Source organism: Erythrolamprus reginae, chromosome 2 (genome assembly GCF_031021105.1).
Source record: "Erythrolamprus reginae isolate rEryReg1 chromosome 2, rEryReg1.hap1, whole genome shotgun sequence".
Taxonomy (NCBI): Eukaryota; Metazoa; Chordata; class Lepidosauria; order Squamata; family Dipsadidae; genus Erythrolamprus; species Erythrolamprus reginae.
The window spans coordinates 194,108,496-194,123,736 of NC_091951.1; the positions used below are offsets into that span (position 1 = coordinate 194,108,496).

General features: G+C 42.1%; 1 protein-coding gene across 1 annotated transcript in view; it reads right to left on the reverse strand.

The window, feature by feature from the left end:
• ITGA5 (integrin subunit alpha 5) overlaps window positions 1-15,241 on the reverse strand; it is a 121,524-nt gene that overhangs the window by 70,950 nt on the left and 35,333 nt on the right. The window contains exons 2-3 of the mRNA XM_070740995.1: window positions 11,843-11,976; window positions 193-293 (exon numbers count right to left, since the gene is read on the reverse strand). Of these exons, the coding sequence (XP_070597096.1) occupies window positions 193-293; window positions 11,843-11,976 (235 nt within the window). The remainder of the gene's footprint in view (window positions 1-192; window positions 294-11,842; window positions 11,977-15,241) is intronic.

Sequence of the window (15,241 nt, forward strand, 5' to 3'; positions counted from 1 at the left end):
CAATGTGGATGTGACAACTTCAATCACCCTGGAGCATCTTTCTTGCAATCAGAGATTCTTCTGCTCCCACATCTACCACCTAAAGCATCTCCATCACCAAACGAAGCAAGCAAGCAAAATATCTATGACTGAGCTCCAGTCATTTGCACAAGACCTCCTGCTCAATTATCCATTATGGCAGCCAATACTTACCAAGATGGATTTGTCGTGTGATCGCACCGTGGCTCCAAACCATTGGAGAGATTTAAATTCCATTTGCTCTTGCGTCCCATTGAGTTCTTCCAAACGGGATCCTGCAACAGAAAGTATAAACGTGACCTAGATGTGTATTTTTAAATATTTCAGTATTCAGGGTACATTTTTTGTCTCTGATAAAAAAGCAAAATAAAACAGGTTTCAGTCTCAAAGCAAGAAAAAACTGTCAGGCACTATGTTTACCTCAGTGAAGGTTAATAAATAAACCAAATTAGCTAGGTTCACACAACACAGGGTTGAAAGACATTTGAGCTACTGTGGCTTTTGTTCAATATATGATATCTGGGGCCTGAGATCCCGCAAACATTGCAGTATAGCACCTTCCATCCCAAGAAAATTGCTGGCTTGAAAAAGAATCAATACAACAATCCGGACCATAGCAACTAGCCTCCACTCTAGTATCATTATGATAATCCTCTACATGAGTTAATAATTGGGCTTTGCTTTTTGAGAAATTCTGCCATATCTGGACATACTAAACATTCTATGCTGAATAGTGTAGAAATACCCAGAGGTTTTCTGTTGTCTTTCCACATGATTTAATGCTTCTTCCAAAGCCTAAATATTGTACGTCCTGATCAGCAACTCAAGCTGAAGTTCTATTAATAAGCACTTTCTAAAAGTACATTTTTTCAGAAGGCACTCGTCCAATTTTAATTTAGCATGGGGAGGGGGTCTGAAGAGGTACCCCAGCTGTCAGAAATTCCAAAAATCTTGGCCTAGAAATTTTAAATGATGACTTTGATTTTCCTGATAATTGGCACCATTGGTTTCAATCCAGACCCAAAAGGCATCCCTCTGGCTCTGAATTGGAGACATTCACTAATATTCCCACTGCTCAATGAAAAGGCAACAATCCAGAAGAATACAGAAACGCATCCCGGGCTCTTGGAATAAGACACCATGTTGTCTTTTTCTCTCTCTCCCAAAATCCCACTGGAGAATGAATTCAGCAAACTGCTGCAGGCCAGGTGCAAGCAATCGAAAAGGATTGCTAGTTATTTCTGGTCTGGAAAGGCCTTTCCAACTTCTCTTCCTCCCCTGCCAAAAATTATGTTTCATTCTATATAATTCTCTCCACTTCCACCCTCCTGCTTTATTCCATTGACACCGTTTTGCCTGAAAAGTTTTTTTTAATAAAAAGAACAAGAGAAACCCTTTCATTGTTTACGATTTCAAAAATCCCACAAGGCTGCTCTGAACAGGTCTCCAGAAATTCCTCCACTGTTTATTCACAGAGAGAGAGAGAGAGAGAGGGAGGGAGGGAGAGAGAGAGAGAAAGAGAAAATGTCATAATAGCATATTGTTTTCCATCTCCCCCCCCCACCTGAATTTCCCATTGTTTCTCTTTGGTGGGAGAAGGGAGGACTCAAAAGAGGGTAAAGAATGGCGGGGGAAGTTGTTGCGTCTCAAAAATGCGGACAACCTTCTGCGTCCCCACCCTGAAACCCACCACCACAATCTTCCTGAACTGTCTGACATCTACGATTGCTGTAATTCTCCATATTGTGATCCCAGGCCCCTTGAATCCTTTTCAAGATTCCTGCATGGAAATATTAATTATTTCCCTTTACTGTACAGGAGAGCAGAGGGTGGGCTATGACCTAATCTAACATTCACATCCTGCATCTCTGGAAAAGCTGCCAAGGCCTAAATAGGGGCCCCTTGACACCTGCCCAGTGCCCCCCTTTTTAAAAAGCCAGGAACTGCCATTTTAGTTTTACACAATATTCTTGATTGATATTCAATTGGGAGCATTATGGTTAATGGAAATCAAAGCTCTGCAAATCCAGCTGCTTGGGGTTATAGAAAGGTAAAAAGGAAGAATCCCACCAGCACAGAATGAAACTGACTGGTTACTTTGCTCTGGACCTTAGTGTATCTAAACTGAAGCTTAGAAACTGCCCAAAAACATATCTCCAAAAGATCAAACTATCATGCGAGCTATTATGGGTGGGTCTAGGTACATCCATACAACACTGATGCTCCGCGAGCTGCACTGGTTGTTGGTTGGTGTCCGAAATTCAGGGTGTTGGTTATTACCCATAAAGCCCTATATGGTTCAGGACTAGACTATCTTCGGGACCGCCTTCTGCTGCATACCTCGCAGTGACCGATAAGAGCCAACAGAGTCGGCCTTCTCCGGGTCCCGTCAGCCAAACAATGTCTACTGGTGGGCCTGCAGGGAAGGGCCTTCTCTGTGGGGGCTCCCACTCCGTGGGACCAAATGCCTCCAGAAATTCACACCCTTCCCACTTTACTGGCCTTCCATAAAGCTGTGAAGACCTGGCTCTTCCAGCAGGCCTGGAACCGTTGAGCAAATGGAACCTAGATTTGGCTAGGAATGAGAGTGAGAATACATATGCTTGGGCGGGTTTTTTTATAAATGTTTTTAATGCTGTTTGTATGCACTGTTCTTATTTATTGGAAGCCGCCCAGAGTCCTTTGGGAGTTGGGAGGCATATAAGCACAATGAATGAATGAATATCCTTTCCCACCCTTAAGGAATCATGGAACTGCTGGACCTGGTCCCTGTGAACCACAGAAATAAGAGTAAAGTTGTGTGATCCACAAATGTAGAAAACCCATGTGGGCAAGAAAGGGCATAACTTAACATATGTCTCACCTAACAACATAACTTTGGGGTTCAATTGTGGGTTGTAGGTCAAAGACTATCTGTACTTCGAGCCATTGCAGCATATCCCATGGTCATGGGATCAAAATTTGTATGCTTGACACCTGGCTAGTGATGGGTCCGTACTGAATTTTGCGGTGTTCGGTATGCCGAACACGAACCTGAAATTTTTTGAAACTTCGGGCAAAGTTCGGGGTTGCGTTTGGCATTCGGAGCTTTGATGTCACCAGCAGGTTCCTAAGGACGCCAAGGTGATCACTTCCTGGATTCAATGTTTATTTTTACGTGAAAGGACTGCCCTTTGCTTGCAGCGCCGCTGCGGTGTCCTTTTTCGTAAAAATAACAATGTTTATTTTTATGTGAAGACCTACCTTTGAAGGAGCTGGGGAGTCCCTCCCACGAAGAGATTCTGGGGGCGGAGCCTTGATGTCACCGGCAGGTTGCTAAGGACACCAGGAAGTGATCACCTTGGCGTCCTTAGCAACCTGCCAGTATACGTGATGTCAAAGCTCCGCCCCAGGAATCTCTTGGTGGGATTCCCCGTTCGGGTTCGGCCGAATTTTGTGTAAAGTTCGTCCGAACTTGCCGAACCCGAACACCATTGGGTTCGCCCATCACCACACCTGGCATGTGAGGTCATGTGATCATCTTTTGCCAAACTCCCAGATAGTTTCCAACAAGCAAAGTTAATGGGGGAAACCGGATTCACTTAACAAATGAACTGATTCACTTAACAACCATGGCAAAAAGATCTAAATTGGGCATAATTTATTTTTTTTAAAATCCGCCTTGTTTAGCAATGGAAATTCTGGTTCAACTGTGATCATAAATTGGGGATTATCTGGAGTGAGCCAGTATTATGCAGCTTGCTTGTTTAATTGCTGTTTATATACAATCCCCTTCAGGATATCTCGCAATCAAGTCAGTTCACCAGACTTGAGTAAAAGAGACGACGGAATAAAAAAAAATCAGCATGTATCCTACTAAACTTTTTCAGCAGAAAAATGCGAAAACTGTCTTTATGAAAAATGAGATCAAAACCTCTATGCTAAGACCATTTATGTTAGGCAATTATTCCATGGCCTCATTGGACTGTTGGGAATATTTGTGTAATTTGTCAACCCAGGCTCGGTTGACATCACACTTTTGTTACTGTGGGGGACACCAAAAAGATCCAGTAAATATTGAATTTAACATTGATTAGACTTTTTTCCTTCACCTAACAAGTTTTCTGGCTATCTTCTTTGCCTGAACACATGCAGATGATTTGATTCGTTTGTTTTAATAAATATGTAAGTTTATACAATCAGATAAGGTTTTCTACTATTAATCAGTTATAGGAGGCTCAATTAACAGAATAAGAGTTGGAAAGGATCTTGGAGTCTTCTAGTCAACCCTATGTTGAAGCAGGAAAACTGGTGCCATTTCATACAAATGGTTAATTAATAGCAACAACAATAACAACAACAGCTGGGTTGGAAGGGACCTTGGAGGTCTTCTAGTCCAACCCCCTGCTTAGGCAGGAAACCCTACACTACTTCAGACAAATGACTGTCAACATCTTCTTAAAAACTTGCAGTGTTGGAGCACAACTTCTGTAGGCAAGCTGTTCCATGGATTAATTGTTCTAACTGCAGGGAACTTATCCTTAGTTCTAAGTTACTTCTCTTCGTGCTTAGTTTCCACCCATTGCTTCTTGTTCTACCCTCATTTGCTTTGGAGAATAGCTTGACTCCCTCTTCTTTATGGCAACCGCTGAGATATTAGAACACTGCTATCATGTCACCTTCTTTTCATTAAACTAGACATACCCAATTTCAGCAACCATTCTTTATATGTTTTAGCCTCCAGTCCTTTAATCATCCTTGTTGCTCTTCTCTGTACTCTTTTTAGAGTCTCAACATCTTCTTTGTACTCTTTCTAGAGTCTCAACATCTTTTTTTCATTGTGGCGACTGGAATTGGATGCAGTATTCCAAGTGTGGTCTTACCAAGTGGTATTAACACTTCACATTATCTATTAGATTAATAGGAGATATTTAATTTATGGAGAAAGTTTAAAATGCCTATTGATTCTCAGGATTTTATTTATTTAAACAATCAATATGGCCACTTAACAATACGTTGAAGTCCACAAAGAAACCAGTAAATGGTATACAGTATACAATGTGCCAGAAACCACTAAAGATAATGTTTATTATTAAAATCACATAGGTTCTGCTCACCTAACATCCTGCTTACAGTGGCTGGAGGAACAGCCAAGGCTTTCCGAATGGGTAATAAGGTTGGACTCCTCCAAATTTTAAGGAAATGCTCTTCCATGACACTGCCAACACCAGTTTCATTTTTCAAACCAGCCTAATTCCACTGATATTTACCCATTCCAGAATCCAGTTATTTCTGATTCCCCCCCCTTGCTTTGAGTGATTCTGCTACAAAACTACACCAAATAAAAGATCTGCTTCCAACACTGTGAACAGTAGTTGATAATATAATACGAATGGAGGGTTGCTTCCAAGATAGAGGGGTGCCTAGATATTATCAGCTAACCAGTTCCCCCAAATCAGATTCCATTGTTTCCCAAGGCAGCGATCTGTTCTGCAGTCTGGCTGAAACCTAATCTCCGTATTTCTGGCCCATCTCCATCAGGGACTGTCCACAAGTTAAGGCAACATTGCCAAATGCAGGGAAACCCAGTGCCAGTTCAGGCAGCCAAAAAGTCCGGGCTTTTCAAGTGCCTGCGCATGCGCGTGCCTGAGGAATCTAGAATTCTTCTGCTACACAGAATACATCGGGCGGGGAGGGAGAGGCTGCAATATGCAAGCTTCTCAGCATGTGTAAATTGAAAACAGGCCGCTGACAGAGCATTATCGCAGCACTTATTTTATTCCTAGCGCTGTGTAGCATTTGGGATTCGAAAAGAAAATGACTGTTTGGAGTGTGCAGGGGCTCTCAGCTAGCCTCCAACGGCAACACCCTAAGGCAGCCCGCATCTTTTCCATGGATTAGGTGGCTGCTTTCCACAGCTGCAGGGGCATTTGGTGAAGACGCTGTTATTTTACGGAGTTGCCAGCAGCCCACACCAAATATTTTGCCTTTAAATTTTAAGCACCGCACAGCCCTATAACTTACGTAAGTTCTAATGCATTTATTTATTTGTTTGTTTGTTTATTACTTACTTATCTACTTACTTTCTTCTTTACTTAGAAACATAGAAACATAGAAAACTGACTGCAGAAAAAGACCACATGGTCCATCTAGTCTGCCCTTATACTATTTCCTGTATTTTATCTTACAATGGATATATGTTTATCCCAGGCATGTTTAAATTCAGTTACTGTGGATTTACCAACCACGTCTGCTGGAAGTTTGTTCCAAGGATCTACTACTCTTTCAGCCAGACTGCAGAACAGATCGCTGCCTTGGGAAACAATGGAATCTGATTTGGGGGAACTGGTTAGCTGATAATATCTAGGCACCCCTCTACTTCCTTCTTTACTTCCTCCCTCCCTTCCTTCTTTACTTCCTCCCTTCCTTCCTTCATAGAGCTGGAAGGGACCTTGTAGGTCATCTAGTCCAGCCCCCTGCTCAAGCAGGAGACCCTACACCACCCAAGGCAAATGGCAGTCCAATCTCCTCTTGAAAGTCTCAAGCGTTGGAGCGTTCACAACCTCCGCAGGCAAGACCTTCCACTGGTTGATTGCTCTCACCGTTAGAAAGTTCCACCTTGTTTCCAGGTTAAATCTCTCTTTGGTCAGCTTCCATCCATTGTTCCTTGTCTGGCTTTCTGGTGCTTTGATAAACAGCCTGACCCCCTCCTCTCTGTGGCAGCCCCTCAAGTATTGGAAGACTACTATCATGTCTCCTCTGGTCCTTCTCTTTGCTAGACTATCCATGCTCAGTTCCTGCAACCTCTCTTTGAATGTTTTAGTTTCCAGTCCTCTTATCATCCTGGTTGCTCTCTTTTGCACCTTCTTTAGTGTTTCAATGTCTTTTTTGTAGTGTGGCGACCAAAACTGAATGCAGTACTCCAGGTGTGGTCTAACTAGAGCTTTACAGAGTGGGATTAGTACCTCCCTATGTTTAACCTGAGCTCACACACCGATCTTCCCCTTTCCCATCTCATCCTTATGACCTCTGTAAGGTGGGCCTGAAAAAAAAGGATGAGTCTAATTATCTCAAGTACTAGAAGGAGCTGTCACTCTGCAGGGCCACTATTTGAGCTCTCAGTTCAGCCTTCAGCTTCCAAAGACAGAGCTATAACATCGAACCAGATTACTTACGGGGCCACCTTCTGCCGCATAAATCCCAGTAAATTGACTGTTTTTTAAATTAATGGATTTTTAGCTATATTTTTAACTATTAGATTTGTATACTTATTGTTTGCATTGTATGTTATGAGTCGCCCTGGGTCCCTGGAGAAGGGTGGCATACAAGTCAAACAAACAAACAAACAAACAAACAAACAAACAAACAAACAAACAAACAAATCTTGGAAATCCATGCCAGTCAGCAGCAACAAGCAAAATGGGATTTGGCACAAATAAAGCAGCTTGACCTATTATTTACCTAATTACCTATCTACCTACCTACCTATCCACTTACCTACCTACCTATTTATTTATCTATCTTTCTAAATATAAATAAATACATTGTAAATAATATTGTAATATAAGAGATATAAGGAAATGGGCAAAGATCTGTAAAAATTATAGTGATGCATTCATTTTTAATTTGCAAAATTTTATAAATAAAACTTTAAAAAAGAAGAACTTTTATGAATATGTTTTTCCAAGCTCAATATTATACTGCACTATAATCTGCCTTTCCAGAGATTGCTTGTTTGTGCTATCCTTGGTCCTAAAATTGACCTGACATCCATTGGGAAAGGTTTTCTTAATCTCACCAACTTTAAGATGTTCGGCCTAACTCCCAGAATTCTCCAGCCAGAATGAATTCTGGGAGTTGAAGTTCATGCGTGTTAAAGTGGCTGAGGTTGAAGAATACTACATTTGAGAGCTAATATAGTGTAGAGATGTACTGTAAATATTAGACTAGCATAAGGGAAGGCCAGGTTCAAGACTATCCTGAGCCACAAAAACTTCCTAGGCTTTGGGCCAGTCATTCTCTCATTCCAATGTACCTCAAAAGAGTTTTGTTGTGAGGAACGTGGGAAGAGAAATTATAAGATATGCCACCTTGATCTCCTGAAGGAAAGGCAGGTTATAAATCTATTGATTTATAGCATGGATCTCAAACTCGATCACGTCATATGATATACTGTGAGGTATTGTGACATTTTTTGCCTTTGCGGAGCCAGGATGGGTGTGGCCTGTTTGTGACAGGCCTAATTTATAGATTTAGACTATAAATCTATCTAGGTTTATAGATTAAGTCTACTTCTACAAAATTTATAGATAAGTCTATGAACCAGTCTATATGTCTATAAATGTATAGATGTACATCTATAAACCAGTCTATACATCTAGGGGTTTATAGATTATGCATCTTTAAGTTTATAGAATTCAGTTTGTAAACCAATCTATACATCTAAAAGTACATCTAAGCCTCATTTAGTAACTGTCTTGTTTAGTGACTGTTCACAGATACTATGGTGATGAAAAAGTAACCTTAGGATAAATCTTTATATTTACAACTTTCACGGGTCTGTAAAGGATAGCTGAAGTAATATGGTGAGTTACAGTTTCACTTAGTGACTAGTTCACTTAATGACCGAATTGCTGGTCCCAGTTGTAATTGCTAAACAAGGATGACCTTTATAAATATGTATATATTTCAGTCTACGACCCAATCTCTACAATTGCTTAAAATTTATAAAGTTAGTTTATAAATCAATCTATACATCTATAAATGTAAGACTATAAATCAAATTTGAGCCAGTCGCTTATGACAGAATTACTGAAATTTCAGACCCCTAAAATAATTTCTTCCTGCCCCAAAGAAATCTTTGAAGAATTACAGCATCCTGGTTTAAAGGTATACAGATAGTCTTCAATTCATGACCACAATCTGGACCAGAATTTCCAGTGTAAGTCAACATGGTCATAAGAAGAATCATTGTGTGATTGGCCCCAATTTTAAAACTATTTTTATTGTTGTTGTTAAGTGAATCACTATGTTCATTAAACAAATCTCCTGGTTGTTAAATGAATCTGGCTTCCCCAATTGACTTAGCTTGCAGAAAAGTGGTAGGGAAAGTTACAAACCGCGATCACAGTAGCAACAGCATTTAGACTTATATACCTCTTCACAGTGCTTTACAGCTCTCTCTAAGCAGTTACAGAGTCAGCACACTGCCCCTCAACAATCTGAGTCCTCAGAAGGATGGAAGGCTAAGTCAACCTTGAGCTGGTGAGAATCGAACACCTGACAGTGAGCAGTCAGTTAGCCCTGCAGTACTGCATTCTAACCACTGTACCTACCACGGCTCAATCACATGACCACAAGATGTTGCAACCATTGTAAATGGGAGCCAGGTTGCAAATGCCCATATTGCAATCACACGATTGCAAGGCGCGGTTCAATGCGACTGTAACTTTGAACCATCATTAAGCAAACAATCATAAGTTGAAGGCCACCTGTGCCCTCTTGTGTTTTTGGCATCAGCAAAAACAAGGAGAATTTTGGCAAGTATCATTTTCCCACCTACAATATGATAGGAGAAATGCCATATATGAAAACATTCTGATTTTATTTCTTGCTTTTGAACAATATAAGGAACATAAGGGGGATCGTTATGTAAAAATATGCATCTGATCCCCCTCCTTGACAGTTTCACCCCATTAATATTTTGCTTCAGGTGGTAAAATCAGTTAGGGCAAAAATCAGGATCCTGACATTCAAAAATATTTCACTCCCTTCTGAGTTCAACAGGGCCAACCAGTAGCTATTGTTGTTTTTATTATATTAAGCTACATAGGAAGGAAAAGGGCGGATCTTTGTTGCCAAGCAACCACAGATGGGCAAGGAGAGTGGTAGCACTCTGCACTTCCTGTTTGCAACTGATGGTTCAGTCAGCTGAGACAGAAAAAGAATTGAGAGAATTATACTATTATGCAAAAGTAAAAAGTTGAGGTTTGATAATACTGTACTGTCTTATTCTACTGCATCAAAGGGAGTTGGAAGTCAATGCCTTTTCTTTCTTTCCCCCCTTCTTTTCTATACTTTCCCCTTTCCTTTTCCCTCCCCTATTTTTTCCTATTATTTGTTTTTGTACTTTTATATTTTATATTATAAACCAATAAAAAGGACCACTTGGAGAAAAAGACTTGAGAGCAGCCACCAACAGCTTGTTGCCTTCCAAAAGTATTACACTAGAATTGTAGCTGGGGATGCTGGGAGCTATATTCAAATACATCAGAAGACGCAGACAGAGTGATACTTTTGTGGATTTAATGTTTACTTATCAAATCCGGCAATATACTCTGAAGCGGCAACCAGTTATAGCTGAACACCCAAAATTTCACTTCATAGAGATCTTACCACAGACCAAACGTCTTGCACACCTTTCTCCCAGCCAGAAGTCCCTAAGAAGGGAGTCCTACACCAATGTAGAACAATTAATGTGCAAACATTTGTCTGAAATGGTATATGGTTTCCTCTCCAAGCAGGGGGATGGACTAGAAGACCTCCAAGGTCCCTTCCAACTCTGCTATTCTTTTCTATTCTATTCTATTCTATTCCATTCCATTCCATTCTTCTATTCTACTCTAACGCTTGCACTATAAAATTGAATGCAGACTCTACCCAGATAGTCAATGATAGAGAAATAGAGTCTGCATCTTATAAATGGCAATGAGTGTTGAGTGCACATCAACTTAATAGGCTTGGCAGTCAACATCGGCATCCAATTATATTTTAAGTCTATGTTGCTGGCAGATTTGCTGAGGGCTTCATTCCAGATTAGAGATAGTAGCAGCAAAAGCTGGCTAGAGATGACAGATTTCCAAACATTTCGCTTGGTTTTCCCAACAAACCTATATAGCCACGCTTTGCCAGGCTATTTCCCTAGAAATACACAAAAGTGCTCTGAAGTTAGGACATTTTTTTTGGGTTAAACTATAGTTCCTGGCATCCCTCACTATCGACTCAGGATGCCTAAATTTATAGTTTAGCAAAATCTGTTGATGTAGGAAAACCACACTGATAAATAAGATCTAAAACAATAAAAGATGAGCTGGGGTGGCGCAGCAGGTAGAGTGTTGTACTGCAGGCCACTGAAGCTGACTGTAGCTCTGTAGGTCAGCGGTTCAAATCTTATCACCGGCTCAAGGTTGACTCAGCCTTCCATCCTTCCGAGGTGGGTAAAATGAGGACCCGGATTGTGGGGGCAATATGCTGGTGGCTGTTACAAAGTGCTATTGCTAACATGTTGTAAGCCACCCTGAGTCTAAGGAGAAGGGCGGCATAAAAATTGAATAAATAAATAAATAATAAATAAAAGAAAGAAAATGAATCTGGGTGGAACGTGAATTACATCAGGATCTAGGAGAGGAGTGTCAAACTCAATTTCATTCAGGGCTGCATCAGGAGTGTGTTTGAGCTGAGGTAGCCATGGCCAGGGAGGGGGTGGCCCCCTGCAACCCTCTGCCAGCAAAAATAGCAATAGCAATTAGACTTATATACCTTGAGCCGGTGGTGAGATCTGAACTGCTGAACTACATCTTGCAGTTAGCTGACGTAGCCTACAGTGCTGCACTCTAACCACTGCACCACCCCGGCTCCTAGGTGGAGCTTTATTTTCACTTGCAGAGGCACTGTTGGCTGCTTCTTCGCTGTTTTGGGGGGGGGGCAGATTTAAGCACTCCGTGGGCTGAATGTGGCCCATGGGCCTTGAGTTGGATACCCCTGGTCTGGGATGTGCAACTGCAAACTTAAAAGAAGGAAGAACAGGCAGGTAGCTAGCCATCCCCCTGAGATCAACCCAGCTTACCTTTGCTGTAATCAAATTCAATGATTGTGCAGCTGTTGTTGCCAAGATGCCAGGGACAATAGAAAACCGCACCTCCTTGCGTAATTTCTGACTTTCCTGTTTCTGCCCTGGGTGCCCCGACAAGGATGCTGCCACTGAAAGGAAAAAGAGACAGGGGTAAGTAGGGGAGGCCAATGCAGACACTCACTACAGTAAAGCAAAGCAAGACTCTTTTGTATCTTCTTTTTCTTGCAACAAACTCATCTGTTTTTTGACAGTGTGAATTGTCTCTGCATGCCAGTGCAGGGTACTAAGGACCACAGGCTGAGTGGTGGCAATTATGGCCAGCCCAACCATTAGGCAAAATTGAACTAGTATCTGCAGAGGCTGAGCAACATGGAGAAAAGACTAGAACAGTGATGGCGAACCTTTTTCCCCCTCGGTTGCCAAAAGATTAGATTAGATTAGATTTATTGGATTTATATGCCGCCCCACTCCGCAGACTCGGGGCGGCTCACAACAATGGTAAAAAAACAGTATATAGTAACAAATCTAATATTTCGCAATCTAAATTACAGTTTTAGGTTAAAAAATCCAAAAAAGAAGCCCCAATATATAAAAACCAAGCACACAATTGAATCATACACAAAAACTACATGGGCAAGGGGGAGATGTTTCAATTCCCCCATGCCTGACGGCAGAGGTGGGTTTTATCTATTTATTTATTTATTATGTATTAATCAGATTTGTATGCCGCCCCTCTCCGCAGACTCAGGGCGGCTCACAACAATAATAATACAATGTAAACAAATCTAATATTTAAGTTAATTTTTAAAAAACCCCAATTTAGAAACCAATCATACATACTACCGTGTTTCCCCGATAGTAAGACCCCCCCGATTGTAAGACATATGGGGGGTTTCAGGGGCATCGGCTTATATAAGCCATACCCCGAAAGTAAGACATATGTCTTACTTTCGGGGAAACACGGTAGTATAAAAGGAATTAAAGGGGGAAAAAACTAGACAAATACTATTGCTGCGCCCTCCTTCACCAGCCTCCTTTCCGGCAGCTCCCTGCGCGCCCCTCGCCTTCGCTCGCCGCGGCGCCACCGCCTCTTCCCCTGCCGAGGCTCAGCTGCAAGCGGCCAGTGAGGCCGATCGGCTCCGAGGCGAGCGGAAAGGTGAGTGGCGCGGTCAGGCGCCCTCCTTCGCCCGCCTCCTTTCCGGCAGCTCCCCGCGCCCGAAGACGAGCCGGCCCCGGTGCCCGGGACAATGTAAGACATACCCCCAAAGTAAGACACAGTGGGGCTTTTGGGGGTAAAAAGATAGTAAGACACTGCCTTACTATCGGGGAAACACGGTAGCATACCATGCATAAATTTTATAAGCCTAGGGGGAGGGAAAGTGTCAATTCCCCCATGCCTGACGAAGTTTAAGGAGTTTACAAAAGGCAAGGAGGGTGGGGGCAATCCTAATCTCTGGGGGGAGCTGGTTCCAGAGGGTCAGAGCCACCACAGAGAAGGCTCTTCCCCTGGGTCCCGCCAGACAACATTGTTTAGTCGACAGGATCCGGAGAAGGCCAACTCTGTGGGACCTAACCGGTCGCTGGGAGTTGTCCTTGGCAGGCAAAACCCACAGCCACTCCGTCTTATCCGGGTTGAGTTTGAGTCTGTTGACACCCATCCAGGCCCCAACAGCCTCCAGGCACCGGCACATCACTTCCACTGCTTCATTGACTGGACATGCACACGCTATTGCGCCAGCACAAGTGCCCACACCCATAATTCAATGCCTGGGGAGGGTGAAAACAAGCTTCCCTTGTCCTTCGGAGGCCCTCTGGAGGCCGGAAAAGGCCTGTTTCCCAATTTCTGGTGGGCCCAATATGCTTGTGTTTCACCCTTCCTAGGCTCCAAATGCTTCCCTGGAACCCGGGGAGGTTAAAAAGCCAAAAACACCCTCCCAGAGCCTCTGTGTGAGCCGTAAATCAGCTGGCCGGCACACATATGCATGTTGGAGCTGAGCTAGGGCAACAGTTCACTTGCCAGCAGATATGGCTCCGCATGCCGCCTGTGGCACCCATGCCATAGGTTCACCATCACTGGACTAGAAGGTATCTTTTGGTGCACACCTTTCCTGGCGAATAAAACAGTGTTTTCAGAAAACTCATCTATACCCCTTTTAATCCTTTCCTCTTTAAAGTAAAAGATGAGAGACAAAACATGCCATACCTCTTTGTTTCTCAATAGGTATGTTTATTGGTTCTTCCCCCCAACACACACACACACACCTCGGAATTGTTATCAGGAAAAAGGTAACAATAACTGAAACAAGTCAATGCAAAGAAATGTGAGAGTGATATATTTTTTTTTAAACTGCAGGATTTGGCTGCCCACAAAAAGAAAAAAAAACCGATAGAAACTAAGAAAAGCAATTTGGTCTTTGATCACTCCTGTCCTTCGGAGAACTATTCCTTACTACCACAGATAAAGCAAATTTTTGCTTAGAATATTATAGTTTTCACTTAAATAGGCAGAAAGGTTCCTAACCTACCTGATCACAAACCTGGGTTTAAAAAATAGAAAATAGAAACATAGAAACATAGAAGACTGACGGCAGAAAAAGACCTCATGGTCCATCTAGTCTGCCCTTATACTATTTTCTGTATTTTATCTTAGGATGGATATATGTTTATCCCAGGCATGTTTAAATTCAGTTACTGTGGATTTATCTACCACGTCTGCTGGAAGTTTGTTCCAAGGATCTACTACTCTTTCAGTAAAATAATATTTTCTCATGTTGCTTTTGATCTTACTCCCAACAAATAATATTCTCTGATTAACATGTAACTATCTCCCAAGCTTTGCAAACTCAGAAGCCCTTACAAACAAAAATGGGCCAAGCTGCTAAATTCACTTGGAACTAAGAAGATATAGTAATAATAATAATAATAATAATAATAATAATAATAATAATAATAATAATTTATTATATTTGTATGCCGCCCCTCTCACAGTAGTAGTTTCTGAACTAGAATGAACATTTTTTTAAACGGAAGGTTGAACCTTGGAACATGAAATTGGATCAGGACAAGTTGCCTCCCATAACACACTTGGTCAGGATCTGGCCTGAGAGTAGAGTAGAGCAGAGCAGAGCAGAGCAGAGCAGAGCAGAGCAGAGCAGAGCAGAGCAGAGCAGAGCAGAGCAGAGCAGAGCAGAGCAGAGCAGAGCAGAGCAGAGCAGAATAGAATTCAATTCTTTATTGCCAAAGTATGATTGGACACACATGGAATTTGTCACTGGAGCATCTGCTAAACAAGGTAGAGCAGTCCTTCTCAAATAGTGGGGCCACTCCCCTGGGAATTCTGGGCCCCATCTAATAAGGGCAACAAGCTAGGAACTAGTGGCTGAAATCTCATTC